Raw genomic sequence first — 19951 nt, 5'->3', positions numbered from 1 at the left:
GTCTGATGTATATATTTAAAGTCGCTTGACCAATAATGTTGATTAGCAAGTATTAAGATATAATTGCATTATTCTGTGATGGTTTCTTCATTCAGCTAGACAAACTCATGACATAAGGGGGCTTGCCACTTCTTGTGACTTTGGACTTATTACAAGACCCTAGACAGTGTCCATGGCTCAACGAAGTAAAATATTGGTGAATATTACCTGAATGTCAACTATGCCAATCTATTATAATGGTGTAGGAAACACACATATCACAATAATCACCTCAAACACTCCCGGAGCAATATCAACAACATCATATACAAGGGTAAAAAAAAACATTTACTTATACATAAAGATACAAAACTATACACAACAAAATGTATGTATGAATTACTGAATATACATATCTGGGTATTAAAAAGAAAAAAATATGTACAATTTTTTGTGTAGAGAATAATAACTCTTCTGTCAAAATAATAAACTATAAACTAGAATTGATCTAGGTTCAGCTTTGTTGTAACATACATTTCATGAAGTACAGAACCACTTATAAAAATTTATCATGATCAAATCTGCATATAAAAAGTACAAGATTGTGATGGTCTATCAAGCAATCTAAAACAGCACATTGTATCTAAAACAAGAATAATGAGATAGTATTTCCCAATATTTTGCTTTATTCAGCCAAGAAATAAACTAGTGACCTTAGGGGGCCTAGTCACTACGAGTACTCGTAGTGACAAACCTGTAGATCATGAACATGTTCTGACCAAATGAAGTAACATATTGGGAAATAATATAATACCTATTGAGCATGATTTACGAAAAATCTGAAAAATAATGGCGATTTGGACTGTTTTGATTCATATTTCGAGCACCACAAAACCAATGACATAAACACGGGTTGTCATGACAACGTAAAACGACCTGGGTATAAAATTCATATTTACTGTTCAACAACAAAAACTTGGTCCAATGATTTTCTTTCTATCATTTTAGATGCTTATGGTGTTTTCCTTTGGTTTCTATTTAAGTTACATTTGCATAGGGCAGAGAATATTAACTCGTATCATGATACAAAAATATATTATACTTTTCTCTGTAATTTTTTTCATAACTTATGTCGTCTTATTCAAATCATTCTACTTAATGTTGTATATTTAATCATCCACAATCTGATTAAAATCTGATGTAGCAATATGATTGGATTCCTTTATTTCCTGTATATTTTGTCGATTTTGATTTTTGTCTTTCTGGGAGTAATTGCCTCTTTCTACACAGTCACTTTAATGTAATCTGTCCGCAAGGGGTTATAGTACAATGTAATACAATATATTTCAATCTTGATATCAATATCATTACTGAATAAAAAGCTATTTCACATAAATGTAAATGCTGGCAGACTGACCTCACAACACATACTAAGTAGTTATTTATAAAAACAAAATTAAAAAAGGAGCACTGACAAGTATTTGCTTCAGTACTTACAAAACTAGCCTGTCCACTGTGCTGTCAAGTTACAGCATTAGCTGAATGTACGTCCTACCCCTCATATTCTATTATTATGAGGTACGATCAACCTCAGCCCACTATAGTGGTCTGAGGATCAACTAATGCTGTACCTCGACAACACAATGGACAGGCTATTACAAAACACTGATAAATTGAAGATGTCAATGAATGTCCTGCTACATTTGACCTTCCATTTGATCTTGTATCACAACATATATTTTTTAAAGAAATCAATCAGATTGATACACATTTATATTACAAGTTTTTGAACAATAAGTTAAAACATTGGTTAGTATAAATTTTACAATTTTATCAAAAATATCAATTTAACATTTTATTAGGAATAAAGTTACCTAATTGAAGCCTGGTATAAACAACTATCTAGAGTTCATCTGAATCTTAGATTTCAAAAAGGTGATTTTAGACCAAAAAAAGAGAATTCATTAAGTCTGCAGATCCGTGAGGAAACACAACAAATAACCCTTCCTACTTCAGTGATATTTGGAACAGTTTACCAGAAAGGGTTATTGCTAATTCATCAGTTAATCATTTTAAAGCGTGTATTGATAACCACCTCAGAACAGAACGGGGTCTCTAAAAGCCTCAATGGCTTCCTACCCCATGTAAATTCACAGTAAATTCATGGTAAATACTTCAGTGAAGACAACTGCACAGTCAATCATGAACAAGCAAATGGCATCTGCCCCACATACACACTTGCTCTAAATAAAAAGAGAACAGTAACTGCCATAAATAGCAGATTGCGTGACAGGTTAACCATTTGTTGAAAATTACAAATTAATCATGTTGTCGCACGATTTTAGACAGAGTGTCCTGACCAGAAACAATTCTCTTTTTTTTTGGCATTATTCCTAATATCTATTCTTAATGGAATCCAGTATTAATTTCTATTCTAACATTTACATTCTACGTTTACAATTTATAAGCATTACACCTCCACATATATCTTGAATATTAATAGTATTTCTGGATTTGAAATTCAGGGACGGATACTCTGACCACAACTGGTGCCATGTAGTCATATATGGAAATCACCCTTTAGATGGCTACACATAAATAAACTGGCTCTCTGAAATGAAAACCCTTCCAGACATCGTCAATTCACTGAATTCTTTACACTAGCTCTGGTTTTCATTGTGAGTGGAATTGTGCTGAAATGAAAACAAAAACATACATTGTGTTAAAAAAAGTGCAGAATTAAACAGCAGATTCTGCGTTGTATGTTTCAAATACAACGAACAAAACAAGCAAAGTTTACAAATTTATAATATTCCCTACATTTGTTCAAGAACACATCCTGTTCGGATGGTATATGTTTCACAGATATACAGAGTATTCTTCTATCAATGACACAAATTCACTTTTCTCCATTTCATTGTTTATATTGCAGTGGAAACCGAGCTATCAGCTACATTTCTGTACAAACAAATGCTTAAACTGCTGTTGCGATATCTTGATATAAGCTATTGTCTTAATTGTGCTCACAGTCAGGTGTCATTTCTGATGACTTACATGATCTCGCAGTGTACATTTTTGAGGACATTATGTTGATTAGAGGGTGATTATATCTGTACATCAGGGCACCACTATCGTACACTTAAAAATCAACCAAATTGAAGAAGCAATAATTTTAGTTTATTTCTATCTTACTAAGCTGGTTTCTACAGTAGTTATTTTGCGAATGTCTTGTGTTGTACTTACCCTTGCAGACTGTGGTCTCTCTGCATGATTGCTATTCATTCTACTTGGTGAAGGATCAGACTCTAACTGTAGAAACGATTTCTCTTGTGACTCATTCGGTTTGACCTTCGATCTCTTGTGCTTCTTTTTCTTTCTTCTCTCAGGCTGTTCGTCCTCTCTATACTGAAGCTCATACATTGCAGGTTGTTGTTGTTGTTGTGTATCCGTCATCAGCTCTGCCATTTTCTGTTTTTTCTGTTGCTTTTTCTTCCAGTTTTCATTGATCATATCACAGAGTTCCTGTATAAGAAAAGACATACCGAAGTTAGGCAAGTGAAAATATTGTTGAAAACAGAAAATACTCATTTGCATATCAAGTATATACTTGTTCATAACAAAGAGTTTCTGAATATGAAAAAATTAGTTGGGCAAATGAAAGACAATTTTTTGTAAAAACATTATTCATATATATATATATATATATATATATATATATATATATATATATATATATATATATATATATATATATATATATATATATATATATATATATATATATATATATATATATATATATATATATATATATATACACTTACCAGGTGCCTAGTTGTAAGCACATGGCTAAAAAATATAATATGGGTATCTATGTACTTATTGTTTCAGTGGTTCATATTGTTGCTTTACATCCTCTAAAATAAATCTCACCTGTTTGAAATGAAGGTGATCAGATGCAATATATGGAAGTCATGTTTGTGCTTTGCCTTTCATAAATATATTTTTCGGGAGAATAATGGCAAATGTGCACTCATTAATAGACGATACAACCAATAGAGCTTACTGATTGACAGCCAAGCATGACAGAAATATCAGCCAATCAGGATAAAGCTTGTCGATGTTATAAGTTACAAAGGTATACATATTATTTCATTCAAATGCAGTATCAATCAAGTGATTGTGTATTTCAATAAGATCTCAAAAAACATATGTAATCATGGCACTAATCCCTTTCTAGTTATAGAAACATGTAAATTCTAACATGAAATATCAATAGAAAGATCAATTTTCTGTTATTTCTTACCTTGTAATTGTCATCTGCAACTTTCATTTCTCTCTGACATGCTCTAACCTGTATAAAGTGTGTGCATAGAAAACATGGAAATTGATATGTTCTACATATACCTTATTTCATATCACAGATGAGCATTTAAGAAAACATTTCCTATTTTCTCCTTTAAATATGTACCTTTTGCAGCTGTGAACCCTTAAGTGGTCATATGGATGAGGATTAGGTATTTATTTTGGATTTTTTTAATTTATAAAACAAACTCTATCAAGGATTCCTAATTGAAATATAAGCATGAAACAACATAGATCTGTGTTTTTGTAACTAAATACAGCAAAAAAGCTACAAAAAATAAATGTGTAAAAGGTTTGTAATTGTATACATAACTTTTTTATACTGTATATACAATAACAAACATTTTACATATTTTATCAATCTTCTGTAATTTACTGAGTTGCAAACAAGGACTTGGCATATGTTGTTTCACATTTATTTTTCAAGTAGGAAGCCATGATAAAATTGTTACATAAATTAAAAATCTGAAATAAATGCCCAATCCTCATCCATATGGCCACTTTAGACTGAAATATGGACCAATGAAATGCATTCACACCCCAACCATGATACCATGACTTAGTACACACTATGACACTCTGTACTCAACATACACGTACTTAATACATTTCAATGTGTTTCTCATTCTAAAGGTTAATATGTATTCATACACTTCATTTGTGGTATATAATAATATGATTTAAAATATCATTGATGTGTCAGTTTGCATTATATTATCAACATGTTGTACTTTTGTGATACTTTCCTAAACATCAATAAAAAGCCACTGAGGTGCAAAAACTAGTCGGAGATTCAAGACTCCTTTGTACTCATCTACTGCAGATAATACCCTTTTAGGAATTCCAGTCATATGTCTGCTATGAAAGCTTGAGAGGGGAGAAGTAAATGATAACAATATAGTAAAAATAGACTTCATTGCTATTCTGTATTCATTCACCCAATGACACAAACCATGAAAAAGCAATGCTAACCTTTACAGCCACAGTGATGATAAAAGCCAAATGAGAAACAAAGACCAATGCACCCATGCATATCAAGCACACAACATCAAACAACTTTGCATCACTTGGATTGGTGAATACTGATGCTGTGGCATTCTGGACAACCATCAGGCATTGAAATGTCATGCAGAATATGATATACTTGTCCTGTATTGAAATGAAATGGAAGCAAATTGACTACGTTTGAAGCAAGTAATGAAAAAATATGCACGCAAAAAAGTGTATAAGCTTAACTTTAAACTTGGGCTTTCTATGATTCGCTGGATGTTTATTTATGATGGTCTATTTAAATTTGCAGAAATATTCTTTAGTACTATATGATAAAGAATTTTTGAATAATCTTGCTAATGTTATGACAAGATAATGTAGATTGTCAAAAGGTCAGCGACAGTTCTGTAATTTTTTGCCTTATTTCCACGTCACTACATTGGTAGCCAGTCTACTGGTTGAATATGTGACACTGCTACGTTAATGTCGCCATTCAGTAGTATCTTGATTCTGTTAATTTAGACACACCTCTCTGAAGCAAATCATTAGAATACAGGCATACAGAAATTCAATTGTACATGTCACATTGAAATTATTTTTGTAAACATCTAGTGGCTCAAAGGTCACTCTCATGGTGAGTGTACATGATACGTGTTTGCTGTTCATCTTCATCAACTAGACAAAGAGAATATTTGTGCTAGCTTTAACCTTAACTATCAATTCTTGATGGGGGTGGGGGGGGGGGTAATGCAGAACGTTACGTGGAGTAGCACGGTCACAGATCCACTCAGTTTTGAAAGTTCTAACACTTGGTAGTTTCTTTGATCAATATAATATCCGTCCACTTGGTTGTTAAATCTGAACTTACAGACTTTGTTCTATATTGAAATTTGACACAATTCATACCATACATGTACAAAAGCCAAGTTGAATGCATTCAAACACAAAAATATGGGTTTTCTACCCTGATTGTCCTATGTTATGACAATATGCATCAACATCATTGGTTATATGGTGCACTAAACATGAGTCAATACATTCCAAATCACAATAAATATCTTGATTTTCTATAATTTATGCTTGATGAGGTATATTTATTATTATTTCCAAACATTTTTCTTCATTCAGCCTGAAATAGTTGTGATCTAAGGATTTTGTCACGACACATGTATCAACTCAGTGACAATACTCCTTAGGTCACTTATATATTCCTTTGGCAGAAAGAGGAAAAATATTAGTTAAAAATATCTAATTATCCAATTCTACATATATAAATGCATAATAAAAATGTACTCTTATTCAATGGTCAAAATTGTTATCATGAAAATAATACCATCCACTTACCAAGATAGTGAGGTACGATATAGTTGGCAAACTCTGGGAGACGACAAATTTGAAGGCAACTGAGGTCAGAAGAAGGGTCAATGTTACACTCAGTCTGTCTGCAGGTTCCGCTGGGTCCACAGAGAATGATGCAAATGACATCCCTACAATCAAAAACTTCAAGACAAAGAAAAGAGAGAAATGGAGATAAAGACAATATATGTAAGGGCACTGTAATGACCACTGTGTATGTACATTGTAATCCTCTGAATTATCGGTGCACAGATTTTATGATCATTATTTTTTATCTATTTCCATTTACTAGAAACACTGTGTGAAATACTTCAGCTTAAAGTCAGAATTACAAACATATATCTATATGTATGGTACTGATCTTGATGTTGTGCAAACTCAAAATATGAATATCTTACTTCTCTTTTTATCATCATGGGTAAAGGGAACTTGTTGACAAGTAAAATGGAAATTTATGAGCATGAAATAGTTACTTAGAAACTGATTTAGAAGTTAAGGTTGAATTATTACTGATGGAACGTCATGCACTGCCTTCGACAGGGAAAGCAGCCCAAAATATTCAATTTTGTTGGAGAGGTTAAGCAAAACAAAAGTGGTTTGAAATGACCTTCCCATCAGAAACTTTGTGTTAGGAGCATAAAATGTATAATTGTAAGTACAAACTCTAGGAAAGAAAGACATTTACTGACGTAAGTAAGTAAAGAATTAAACTCAAACCTACCATTATCAATGCAACATTCCATAGATAATAGCCAATTCTCCTACTGACGTGTGTAGTGATATGATACAAGGGATATTTTCTGTGTGATCCAGTCATTTCCCTGTCTTCATCCACTGGTCTTGAGAACACATGGTGATGTAAAACCCATTCCTGGGCCCCTACAATGCATAAGGTATATCACTGTGATTGTACAATTCATTACACTAGTGGTGAGTACAGTCTGAAAGGTCCAGTCATTGGTCAGCTCTTATGTAACTACTCACTTATTTCCCAGAGTGCATTACATAAGCGGAAGAAACACCTGGATCTTTCAGGCTATGGTGAGTAAAGTATAAGTTTAGAGTATCATATTGCAATTAGAAAAAGTAAATGAAATGCACATATTAAGAAATTGGGACAGGTTGTGAAATTGATAACTTAAGAAAAGTTTCCGAATACAAAATGTAAAATTCCCATAATTTATGAAACTTTGTAACAAGCCCAATAAAAAAACATTATTGAATACAATTAAGGATGATTTTTGTTTTGCATATATTCACATTATACATGATTTTCATCAAAACTAACGTTGGCTGTAACCAGGAGTATTTGAATTTGTATAGTATCAATGCAATGGCAATAACTAAATCAATGTCAACCTACTGTATGTACAAAACTTCAAATAAAGGTTTGCTTTCAGCTATGTCATTTAAGCAGTACATTTTACACATCTACATGTATGTGTTTCGATCCTTACCAGTAAATGTATCTCTTCTAATACTATCCTTGATGGCCATATTCTTGACAAAGAGTAAATCTGTATCTGGCCAGTCTGACATCATCCGTATCGTCAAGTCCTGCATAAAAAAAGTTAAAAACTGTTGTTATATTATTTTTTTTAAAAACGGATTAAGGGTATCATTAAAAACCAATTATGTATCAACTGTCACCAATACACCAATATACCATTGTGACTGGCATTCAAGAGCCCTGTAGATACGCCCAATTACTTTTCAGCAATGGCCGTATTTTTGCTTGTTGTATCACATGGCCACTGCAATTCCCCTTGTAAGCAATCTCAGGCCACCAGAAATCAGGTTAAAACACAGCATTTTGAGTACCAAATTTAGAGTAAACCATACACCATATCATTATTGTGCACATTGTAACAACTTGTTGAACTGTTTGTGTTGTGTCACAGGGAAGGCTATCAGAATTTCAACTTCAAGACAGTATAAGTAGTTGATGACTTCTATTTCTGTAATAAAACTAGGCTTAGCATGTTCATTAAGCAATTTTTCTTAACCAAACTTCACTTATTTATCAGATCATACACAAATAGTGCAGAGTTGTGTGTCTATAATGACAAACTTCATTTGATATTTGTATAATTACATAAATACCACATTTATTTTGTTTATTTTCTGTTCCTCATAGTTTCACTGGTAATGTAGGATACCCAAACCGATAGCACAACCAACATAATAACAAATTCTTATGCCTGCCAGGAATAGGCTTTGGTATGAGAATATTCTAGTTTTTCGAAGAAAAAAATGTGGTGTGACATCACTTTGGGTTATACATGTAGTAAGGTACATGTATATCATGTCAGGGCACCCTCACACAGTCAACCCCTTTTATGGTAAGATTACAAAATTAACAGCACGATAGACATATCTTAGTCTACTTGTATAATTACCCATGGAATTGCCAACCCAGGGTCATTGGTCACAGGTCACATACCTGATAGTCAAAGGGAAAATCATACAGTTCCATTGGCTCCTTGAATGTTGCCTTCAATCTGATATTCAATGACGCTATTGGTATTCCATCATCACTATCTTCATCTTCATTCAAATGGTGCTTGGTTTCTATTTTATCAATGACAGTTGCATTGAAAAACACCAACCTAGGTTGCCATTCACCATCCCAATCAACCTCCTGGGGAAGAATTATGAAATATCACCAAATTGTACAAAACAGTTGCAATAAATACAATCCTACAATCCTTGAGCTTTAATAATCTTTGAATGACAATATTGTGATAATAGTTTCACATGAAGAGAAATGGTTGATCCTAATGTCCATGTGTGTATGTATGTATTAAATATGTCAGAGTTTGTTTTCAATGTTGAAGACATGCATATTACATGTGATCATTATGCAAATCATGTTATTGATATGTAAATTATGCAAATTAGTCACACTCCTGACAATCTCTAATGAAGTCCATCAAATTTGAATTGACCAAATTGTATGCAAAATATATGTATAACTGATAAATAAAATGTACTTTGATATAAGATTAACAATCATGTAAACATTATCTGACAAACCTCACGGGTCTTGCCTGCCAACAAGGGTTCTTTCCATGAAGCACTGAGCCATAACTCTACTGCAAATTCTTGTTTGACTGTGTCTATTTCCCCAATACTGATGATATTGCAGCGAATCTTGACTGTCACCTTGAAAAAAACAAAATGTTCAAGTGTCATTTTTTAGGGTCTAAATAAGACCTACTGTGTGTCAGAAGTGAAAAAAAAAGTTGCAATAAAGAGACTTTAAAAATAGAAAATCAGACTGAATTTCCACAAAACTGCATACCAAAATACAATAATTGAATTCATATCTAAAATTTTCTGTCATTTTTTTGGTACACGTACATTAACACAGGAGTATACATTAAAACCTGCACCACTTTCCATCATAACTTTGTGAAAAGGACTGGTAGATTTTAATTTCTTTCTTTAAAAAATGACAAGTAATTTTGCTGAGCAAGGCAGAGGTGGAAAGTTGGTAAAACCTACATCTACACGTACATGTACTTATTAATTACATGTCTTGCACTAGCTCTTATTGGAGTATCTTTTTTTTTTATCAGACAATAAACAATATATTCACTGAAAACTTAAAAATACCAATAATTAGACACTGTACATTTAACAAGTTGATATTGTGATAGTATTGGTAGCACTTATTCTTGTGTGTGAACCCAAAAATCAATTTAAATGGATTTATTGCACCAAATTATGGTAAAGCCACTCAAATATGCTTACCCAGAGGTAATAAAGTCTCTGGGAGAATGAATGTATCACACAACATTACACTTATGATCAATAGAGAAACTGGCTGTTATAGGTAGTTTTAGCACAGCTTGAGACAGGCTTAGAGCCATGGTCGATGAAGGTTGTTGTAGTGAGATCTCACTAGCATATCCATGATACTGTAGTCTGACTGCCAATGTATTGTCTTCTTAACTATGGAACCGGTAACAGCTATGGAGGTTACAGTCAGCGTAATAAACGGGCTAATGATACTTTGCTGAATGTACAATATTATTATTACATCATTTACATGTCTAACAAAACTTGAAAGAGGAACAAATGCAAAGATGATATACTGCTAATGAAGACTAACAATCTGATAAGTTCTTTTTATTTTGACAATTTCTATTTAAACCTGTGACATTTGCAGTAGTAAACTGCCCTGATAAATTTTCTTATCATCACAGGTTCTCTTGAAGTAGCCACAGACAATGGAAGGACCCCTCTGGAGTAGCTGAAAGTTTTGTATATAGCAAGACCCTTTGATTTCTAGAAATGTTGGCCTTGACAATGAAGTGTTGAGAAATAGCGTAGGTGTTAGTTCTACCTCGGAGTAATTATACCCTATAATTGCTCCAAGGTTCTACGTTATGTCTTTCATGTTTGTACCTGTATATGTCACAACTTGCATCAATTCTTTTGAAGTTTGCCTGTGTTCTCAACTGTGTTCACTCACGGCCAGAGACAATATGTATACACTCCACCAATGCGGTCTAGTTTACTAAGCGTCAACGGTACACTATCAACCGTTAGTGATGACTTCTTGTCAAGTCACCCCAAAGACTAAGGCCAAAAACAAATTGTTGACTTTTTAATCTAACGATCCTATACCAACTATCGGTAGATTCGAAGGCCAATGACAAGTGTTTGGTCTACCATGCACATACCACACTGGAGTGAGCGCCATCGTCCCGGTCGGTCTATTGCCACAGTAAAGGAACGTTCAATGATTCTCTATCTTGTTTGTTTCTTGCAATCATCAACCACAAATGTGAACAGTCGACCAAAAAAGCTAAAATTTTGTTACGGAGTGATTTCGCCATTAGCGATATTCACTGAAAAAAAATCAATATTCTGTTGTCAAATGAGGCATGGATTCAAGCGAAAGTAAACACAACGAAATAACTAACCCTTTGACCATCGTCTCTCTTCTTGTGCCAAACGTCCGAGTCTCCACGTTTAGCGTTAGCTTCAAGTTCTTTCAAACTATGCTCGATTCGTTGTAAACTGTGGAGAGCAATTTCGACAGCATCTTTCGTTTCCATGTCACCGTCGTAGTTCAAACAAGGCAGCTTTCATCGCACTTCCGGTTTTTATTAGGCCCTCTAGACAACCGAATAAAAATGACGACCGACCACCCAGCTTGGGGCTCGTCACTGCATGACATAACGCCCTCTACGTGTACCTCGAACAATGCCTGAGAGTGCCGCCCACGTAAAATCACAGATACAATATAAAGGAAGTAAATGCTTGTCCAAGCTTGTCAAATTTTTTGTTTGGTTATCATTTCAATGCATTGTGACAATACATTCCATTTGGCACTGAAATGCTGAACAATGAATTGAAATATCGATGGATGAATACATAACCTCTATGCAAATTGTGTATTTTTTGCATATTTCAGTGATAGAACACATTCGTTATTTTCATTTGGCATTCACTTCATTGCTGTGATTAAGTGAACATTGACACGTACATTCTGAACACCGACTCTTGAGGCGAAAGGTAACTCAGTACTTCTTTTACTTCTGTCTATAATTCATATGAGTGCTGTATTCATGCGCTTTCCATAGCATGTTGTAAGTAATAGCGCATGACTTTTAATGTACATTTTCTCCAACAAGGATGCTGGTGGAGTCCTGTAGATCTCGCCAGTATTCGAGGGAGTATGGCCTGTGAAATCGGTGTTATCGATGCGGGTGAGGGCAGATTTAAAAACTGTCAACTGTCCTTGCTTGTTCGATGGATAAGCTTAATGGTACATGATCTCACGTTGGAATTGTCCAAGACTAAGTGAATATTTCTATAAAAAAAATACTTGGCGATGGTCGAGTAGAGAGAATAACAAGCCACACTTCTGCTAATAGAAGGTGTAAAATTCTGGTATCTTATCATCTTGAAAAGCATGTTTGTAACTTTATATAGGAAAGTTAGTCTGCTCACTGCCCTTCGATTTCCAAGGTATGGCCGTTGTATTGTCCTTACCATATCAAATACACTGGCTTCCTTCATGTAATTTCTGATGACAAACGAGCTGTCTTGCATTGATCATGAATCCTTTCAACTGAACTTTCCCAAATACTTGGGAAATTTACCAGCCGTGATCGTACCAGGAATATATACGTGGTTTGTTTGATACTGGCAGGACATTGATATAGATGTATTTGCAGTAGTCCTACAAATACTTGATGCATTAGATGTGATATTTAAAATGTGGTGCTTCCATTCTAAGTCATGTGAAAGTTCAACGCCCAAAAAAGGGTGTTGCTTGACCGTCTAAAGTACACCGTCTCCCGTTTTGTAATTGTATGCCAACTCAGTGTATTGAGTCCCATTTGCCAGCCCTTTCCCCACTTATATATAACTTGTCGATTTCCCTTTGCAAGAATTTAATTGTACAACTACACTACTGTATTGTGAAAGAATTCCTGACCGATCATATAAAAGACAATATTTCGATCTGACCTAACCCAGTATTTCCAGTACATGCAAAGCGTCAACACACCCTGCTAATATAAGTCAGTGCGCATGCACTACTATACATCGTGGCAAAATTCATTACCGAGCATATCGCACGCAATGTTTTCAACCTGATCTGTCCGACGTGACGAGTTTGCCTACCTTATACCCTACTTCACGCCAAAGAGAGTGTTGTTTGCATGGGCTTATCCAATACTGTACATAAAGTTATTTCAAATTTATCCTTTTATAAGTACGAGTTTGTATATACCGGTATATCATGAAGGTCAACTGATGGGGGCGGGGGTAGGGGTAGTGGACTATGGCTCTAGGGACAACGGATATTGCGTGGCAGGTGTTATTCACCAGAGCCACTGTACACAATTAAATTTGTAAAAACGTGTCCAAGCTTGTCACGTCAACAATTATAGTTTGATAAAAGGAACATTATTTTCAATGATTACCTAGGTTGGACACCCCCCCCCCCCCTTCTCAAATGATCCCAATGTGCCAGATTTGGTGATTTAGTCAAAAGTGTCAGGATTCCATCTGTAAGTTTGGGTCTAAACCCCCTAAATGACTGAATAACTTTAATACGCGTCCAAGCTTGTCACCATCAAAACAATTACTACCATTGCAGGATCGGAGTTATATAGAAACGGCGCCTGTGATCAGAACGTCGTTTTATCAGTGGTAGGCAATGAAAACTGCCTTTGAGGGTGCCGAAAAAAAGTCTACTTCTTATCACTATCAAACTGACAAACTTTGACACAAAAATCAGTACCTCAATTTGAAATGATTTTATGTGCAATGCAGTTGGGCCAAATCTGTCAGATTTAGTGATTTAGTCAAACTTGTCATGATTGTACCTGTAAACGTAGCCCTAAACCCACCTAATGACTGATACCATGAATCTTATTCAAGTTATTTATGATATTCTGTATTCACTCTCAGTATAGAGTCAGTTTTAGAGTAATAACATCCCCTTCTAGTGCATGTGGTGATCTGTTTATTATATTGCCAATCGGCAACGGATGTATTTGGGTATGAAATTAAGTTCCTAATGCATATCGTACTGGTTGCATAGAAAGATAAACGAAAACTACACATAACACGAAATCCTGTTTTTATTATTTTCTCTCCTTAAAGTATGGATGACGCCGGCACTGAGCTAGTACATAACATTCGTAATACAGCAAGAAGCACAGGAGAAATCAGAGATCTCTACGATAATTGGGTTGATCATTATGATAAGGTAATGAACCACAGCTTATAGTTTATGCACAAACCTTTTAACGAAATACAATTTCTTGGTAATGCTGCGCATCTTCGGTACGCATGTTGGCCAAGAAATTAAGTTCCTAATGCATATCTTGTACCAATTTAATTTCACTTTTTCTCTCATCGTTGTTCAATAAATTTAAAGCTAAGTGGTCGTCTAATTTCATATGTACACGTTGGCGGTCCCCATACAACGGAAATGTTACTGAAACGTGACATGAAGCAAATTGGTATACAGATAACACTCAGATTAAGGGATTACACATGATGTTTGAAAAACCACGACATATTTGCATTCTGGTTTTTTTAAATGGTTCCTCAAAAATGTGAGCACCGAAGAAAATGACCATTCAGATGTAATGAGTATGAACTTGTATGATACTGTATATTCAGGATCTTATCTTGATTTACGAAAACTAAGGAGTTGGGGGAGGGGTGTTGAAATTTTCGAATACTACCACCTCATAGTAAATTATTCAGTCTTTGCTGGAGAGCTGATAGAGATGCAAATTTGTTGGTAATTTATATGCAAATATGTTGGTAATTTATATGCAAATGTCGTGGTAATTTTTATGCAAATGTGGTGGTAATTTATATGAATTGATGTACACGTTGTTTGATTTACGGTAAAATTGCCCTGATGTGATATATATCTACAATACGAGAGGGTTTAGACGGAGGACAAGTGGAGATATTTCAAGAAACAAATACTACCCATCCAATGGCAATGCTTCAATTAACACATGCTATATATTTACCTAGGATATTGTGTCTTGGGGGTGGAATGCACCAATGTATATAACCAAGGGATTATCCAAACTTATGGCAAATAAAGATGCTAGAATTTTGGATTGTGCAGCTGGCACAGGTCTGCTTGGTCAAGAGGTGAGAATTTCTAAGAATATCAATACAGTTCGGGTATTATCCATAGTTTCATCACTGTTATTGCTGGTTGACTCATCTAACACATTTTAAATTCTCTCTCAAGTTGCTGCAAGCAAACTTTCCCAGGTGAACGTCCATGGAGTCTTATTCTGTTTCAAATCGTGGCTTATTCAATGTATATCAAGACAAGGATGAGTCAATTCAAGTAAAGTTTGATATTCCACTCCGTGTAATTCACAATCAGATAATTGCTAATGTGACCTGCCAAATCTTATAATAAATCTTTTTTTTTTTCATATGTATAACGTTAACGCAACCTTTATCTACAGATTTGTAAATTGAAATCAAATATGATTTGCTATATTTAATGCATTGAAACAATAGTTTTGGTTGCAAGGATGATCCGTACAATAGATATTGAATCGGGGGGAAAATAATGGCGACTTGGAATGTTTTGACTCATATTTCGACCACCGCAGAACCTGTGACGTATACACACGAGTTGTCGTGACGTAGAACGACTAGAGTATATATAAATCCATATTTCTGTTCAAAGGTCAATGAATAGCTTTGGCATACTATTATGTTATGGGTGTAATTCTGGTTTATTACAGATGTACAGTGTAGGCGGATATACAAATATAGATGCTATAGATTTGTCACAAGGACTCCTAGATAAAGCAAAGGAAAAGGGTATATACAAGAAATTGATTTGTGCTAAACTTGGTACGGGACCAACAGATGGAGTGAATGAAGGTAAGAAAACAATACCAGACCTTTGACAAGTTTACAGAAAGAACAGTAGAGTGGTGGTGGTGGTGGTGGTGGTGGTGGTGGTGATGGTGAACGGTGTTTTGTTGGTGGATGGGTGGTGGTGGTGGTGGTGGTGGTGGTGGAGGGTGTGTTGTTGTTGTTGTTGTTGTTGTTGTTGTTGCTGTTGGTGGTGGTGGTGCCGGTGGTGGAGGGGTTTTTGTTGGTGGATGGATGGTGGTGGTGGTGGTGGTGGTGGTGGTAGGTGGTGGTGGTCGGTGATGGTGGTTTGTTTGTTGGGTGGTTGGATGGTTGTGGTGGTGGTGTTCGGTGATGGTGGTTTGTTGGGTGGTTGGATGGTTGTTGGGGTGGTGGTGGTGGTGGTGGTGGTGGTCGGTGATGGTGGTTTGTTGGGTGGTTGGATGGTTGTTGGGGTGGTGGTGGTAGTGGTGGTGGTGGTGGTGGTGGTGGTGGTGGTAGTAGTGGTGGTAAAAAACAAAGAAAACTTTACAATTATTTGTTGATTGGTGCCAACATTACAATATCGTATCAGGAAATACACCCTAAATCAATCCCGTATACCTTTCTATTGCATTTCTCAACTGATACTTATCATTTTGGGGACACACCGTGTCATACATAGAGACATTGATGCCCTAGATATGCCTTAGAAATTAATTTATGCTAAAATAGGAGCAATAGAGGAATGTTGTTATTATGGTAAATCATTGACCCTATATATAAAGCATGCATTACAAGGTATAAGGCGAAAACAAAATTATGTGCTTCCGATTACATTCAATTTTAAAATAGGTGGGGTAGGTAGATTTTATTTTTTTTCATGTGTAAGTTTCTAGTTCAGGTTTTCCATTGTTTTCCAAATGGTCTCTGTGTTGTTGTTTTTCTTCCTATCAGATGTACATCCATTACAGATTGGAAGAATAGTTTTATATTGTCTTTATAAGTTGATGTCAATTTCCGCACCCACTATTTCTTGCAACACGTCACTATTTTCGCGATTTTATTATTTTTCTCGAATACGTAAAAAAAAATTTAGGGTCGGCGAGGAAAACTAGGTGGGGTCGGGTAACCGGAACCAAACAACATTTTTACTTGGCCTAACATATATTACAGTATGTGAACCTTGTTCTTTAATCTATAGATTAATCTTCTGACCAGATTTTTGTTTTAGAAAAAACACATTCCCTTGATATTTTTTTTTACAGTAGCGTGATTTTTTTTTTACAGTAGCGTGATTTCTGACATGTCCACTAATAACATTTCCCGCCATGTTTGTTTCAGACACGTATGATGCGATAGTATGTATTGGTGCATTCTTACCTGGTCATCTTGATGACTCCAACCTTCCAGAGATGGCGAGAATAGTTAAAAAAGGTACGATTTACATTCCTATTCAGGGTACGATGAGCGCACGATGCCGGAACAGTTGAAAGCATGAATTATTTAATATAGGAATTTACGTCGATTAAAACGTAATCGTAGAACAGTCTGATGAATGACCATAAGTAGTTACACCTCAAACGTGCGCACGATACTGGTACGTTCTGTTCGTATGGGTATAATTGTAAGTATACACGGCGATGATGTAATTATCTGACGAATGCTCAAAAGAATCTACCTCAATAATAAAACGCGTACATGTGTCACAGAGTGGTTTGAAAGAATATCAGGAGTCCAACAATGGTCAATCTTTCTATAGATATTTCCAGTGTTAAGGATGATATAAGACTATCCTTAAAGCTGCACGAGATGCAACTGAAACGTTTATATAAAAAAAAATATTTTGTTCAGTACAGTAACTTACATTTACTATCGTACACTGTGAACAGAATTGCATCACGTATTTTTTGTAGGTGTAAACACAAAAATCCAATCAAATTGACTTTTGGGTTCGCACCCAAAAATCAGCGCCCTCAAGGGCCATTATGATTTCGACCTATTTCTCTACTGCTTATGGATGATATGGACGAATGATTAACACGTGCAATGTCTTATTATTGATGTCTTAAACAAGAATGTTATAGTTATCTAATTGAAAACATGATACTCCAGTTACAACAAGTGCAGTTTTAACATGTGACAGATTGAAAACTGAGCTTTCGCTCAAGATTTAAACTTGCCACTACACTACCTACAGATAATATTGAGTGTCATTTTTATAAGTTATTGACCAATCTTCAGTTAATATATTTTTGGTTATTTGTACTATGAGTTGTAGCTAGTGTAGATTTAACAGGTTGTGCCATTTTTTTGTTTACTATAAAAAAAAACCATTACGATGGCTGTGATATATTTAGAAATTGTCGTGAAATTTTAGAGCCGCAAAGGTTTGATTTTAGTGGCGCGGAATCTAGCAAACGCTGCGCTGAAAATTGCGACATCTGCGCGCAAACATTGCATGACAATTTCACTTATGAATATATCTCAATAATGGTCTTAACCATCACTTTTTCTAAAGAAAAATAACAGGAGACGGACAACGGTGTAAACGTAACTGTGTAAATGAATTTTACTAATCACAGTGTTGTACACTCATTGTATTTTCAGGTGGCTTGATATGTGTTGGTGTCTGCGCTAAGACATTGGACAGTATGGAAGGGCCAACATTAGCATCTTTGCTAGAATCGAAGACTCTAGAGCAAGTGGAGAAAACCAAATTGGAGAATTACCTAGGTGATGAACTTGGGAACTTTTTCGCTTTCAAAGTGCTATAGCAGTATTGTTGGTTTCATTTACCAAATGACGTGTATTTGGGGTTCACGTCTATAGGTGTTAGTCACCTGTGTGGACTGTTTGATTTATACCAATGCTCAATGAATAAATACATTAATTGAACACTAGAGTGCTTCATTCTTGACCTTTTATTGCTTGTATGAATGAATGTATGTTTTGTATGTATGTATGTATGTATGTATGTATGTATGTATGTATGTATGTGTGTGTATGTATGTATGTATGTATGTATGTATGTATGTATGTATATATGTATGCATGTATATGTACGCATGCATGTGTGTATGTATGTATGTATGTGTGTGTGTGTATGTATGTATGTATGTGTTGTTGTATTTGTGAGTGTATTTGTTTTGTGTGTATTTTTTGTTTGTGTTTTATTTGTGTGCTTGTTTCTTTAGCAATGTATGTTGTCCGCAGTACTAGCACAGTGGTAAATGACAGTGTGATAGTTTCCTACGATGTCCTCAAATAGATTACGCTAGCTGCCCAGGGTGGCCGACATTGGGTAGTGAACATTTGTGGGCAAGGAGGGAGTATTCAATTTGTCAACATCTTGTTGACAGATTTAGGAAACCACCCCCACATCCCATCCCTACCCCTCGACCGTGAATTACGAAGGGCTCCTTTTGATACATTCCTGAGGGTACAAGGTATGGTAAAAGTGAAGGAAAATTCGACCTTTAAATTTGTAACTAGTTTCACTTCAGTAAGTACCACCAAATACTCAAACTCAAACATTCAATATTTAAATCGTAAACTCTCTCTGTATTTGTGGCAGTTTGCAATAACATATACCGATAAATCATGACAAACTTGAAAAAAATGAAAGCTAGCTGCCAAACATAATACGTTTTAACGCTTTTTTTATGCTAAATCAATCGAAATTTCAATCAATACAAGTATTTCCTCTCATTATTCATAAATACTCGGCAACAACCTTCTCTTATCTGATCAATAACTCGATATCCTGACGAAACGAATAAATTATTACTCATTTACCTGTAATATAGGAAAATTTCATCATCACAATTATTGGTGAAAGATATAGAAACAAGGTCTAGAAAACAGACAACTTTGTCATGGACCGTGGTAACACGATGGCTAA

General features: G+C 35.1%; 2 protein-coding genes across 3 annotated transcripts; one reads left to right on the top strand and one right to left on the bottom strand.

The window, feature by feature from the left end:
- Positions 1–402: 402 nt before the first annotated feature.
- LOC144449070 (cys-loop ligand-gated ion channel-like) lies at positions 403–11810 on the bottom strand. 2 transcript variants are annotated; one of them, XM_078139487.1, is made up of 10 exons: positions 11625–11810; positions 9727–9855; positions 9134–9331; positions 8148–8247; positions 7412–7569; positions 6679–6834; positions 5317–5493; positions 4286–4333; positions 3223–3501; positions 403–2672 (listed from the first exon to the last, which is right to left on the bottom strand). In XM_078139487.1, the coding sequence occupies exons 1-10, from the start codon at positions 11757–11759 to the stop codon at positions 2640–2642; spliced, it is 1413 nt and encodes a 470-aa protein (XP_077995613.1). In that variant the 5' UTR covers positions 11760–11810; the 3' UTR covers positions 403–2639. The 2 variants fall into 2 exon arrangements, with proteins under 2 accessions (XP_077995613.1, XP_077995614.1); XM_078139488.1 differs by lacking the exon at positions 5317–5493.
- A 355-nt stretch (positions 11811–12165) lies between these two features.
- On the top strand, positions 12166–18910 carry LOC144449611 (methyltransferase-like protein 27). The gene is made up of 6 exons (XM_078140181.1): positions 12166–12219; positions 14323–14428; positions 15217–15339; positions 15954–16095; positions 17392–17484; positions 18658–18910. The coding sequence occupies exons 2-6, from the start codon at positions 14324–14326 to the stop codon at positions 18822–18824; spliced, it is 630 nt and encodes a 209-aa protein (XP_077996307.1). The 5' UTR covers positions 12166–12219; position 14323; the 3' UTR covers positions 18825–18910.
- Positions 18911–19951: the final 1041 nt, after the last annotated feature.

The sequence above is a fragment of the Glandiceps talaboti genome, chromosome 18 (genome assembly GCF_964340395.1).
Source record: "Glandiceps talaboti chromosome 18, keGlaTala1.1, whole genome shotgun sequence".
Lineage (NCBI taxonomy): Eukaryota > Metazoa > Hemichordata > Enteropneusta > Spengelidae > Glandiceps > Glandiceps talaboti.
The sequence above is the reverse complement of the archived record's forward strand: the minus strand, read 5'-3'. Positions and strand labels throughout refer to the sequence as shown.

What these genes read in the sequence shown, in the direction of transcription:
- LOC144449070 (XM_078139487.1), bottom strand. Translation starts at nt 11,759, where the DNA reads ATGGAAACGAAAGATGCTGTCGAAATTGCTCTCCACAGTTTACAACGA. An exon ending in AGAGAGACGATGGTCAAAGG is followed by an intron (nt 9,856 to 11,624) that starts GTTAGTTATTTC and finishes GTTTTTTTCAAG; the next exon opens with GTGACAGTCAAGATTCGCTG. An exon ending in GGAATGTTGCATTGATAATG is followed by an intron (nt 6,835 to 7,411) that starts GTAGGTTTGAGT and finishes TTTGTCTTGAAG; the next exon opens with TTTTTGATTGTAGGGATGTC.
- LOC144449611 (XM_078140181.1), top strand. Translation starts at nt 14,324, where the DNA reads ATGGATGACGCCGGCACTGAGCTAGTACATAACATTCGTAATACAGCA. An exon ending in GGGTTGATCATTATGATAAG is followed by an intron (nt 14,429 to 15,216) that starts GTAATGAACCAC and finishes ATATTTACCTAG; the next exon opens with GATATTGTGTCTTGGGGGTG. An exon ending in GGCGAGAATAGTTAAAAAAG is followed by an intron (nt 17,485 to 18,657) that starts GTACGATTTACA and finishes TTGTATTTTCAG; the next exon opens with GTGGCTTGATATGTGTTGGT.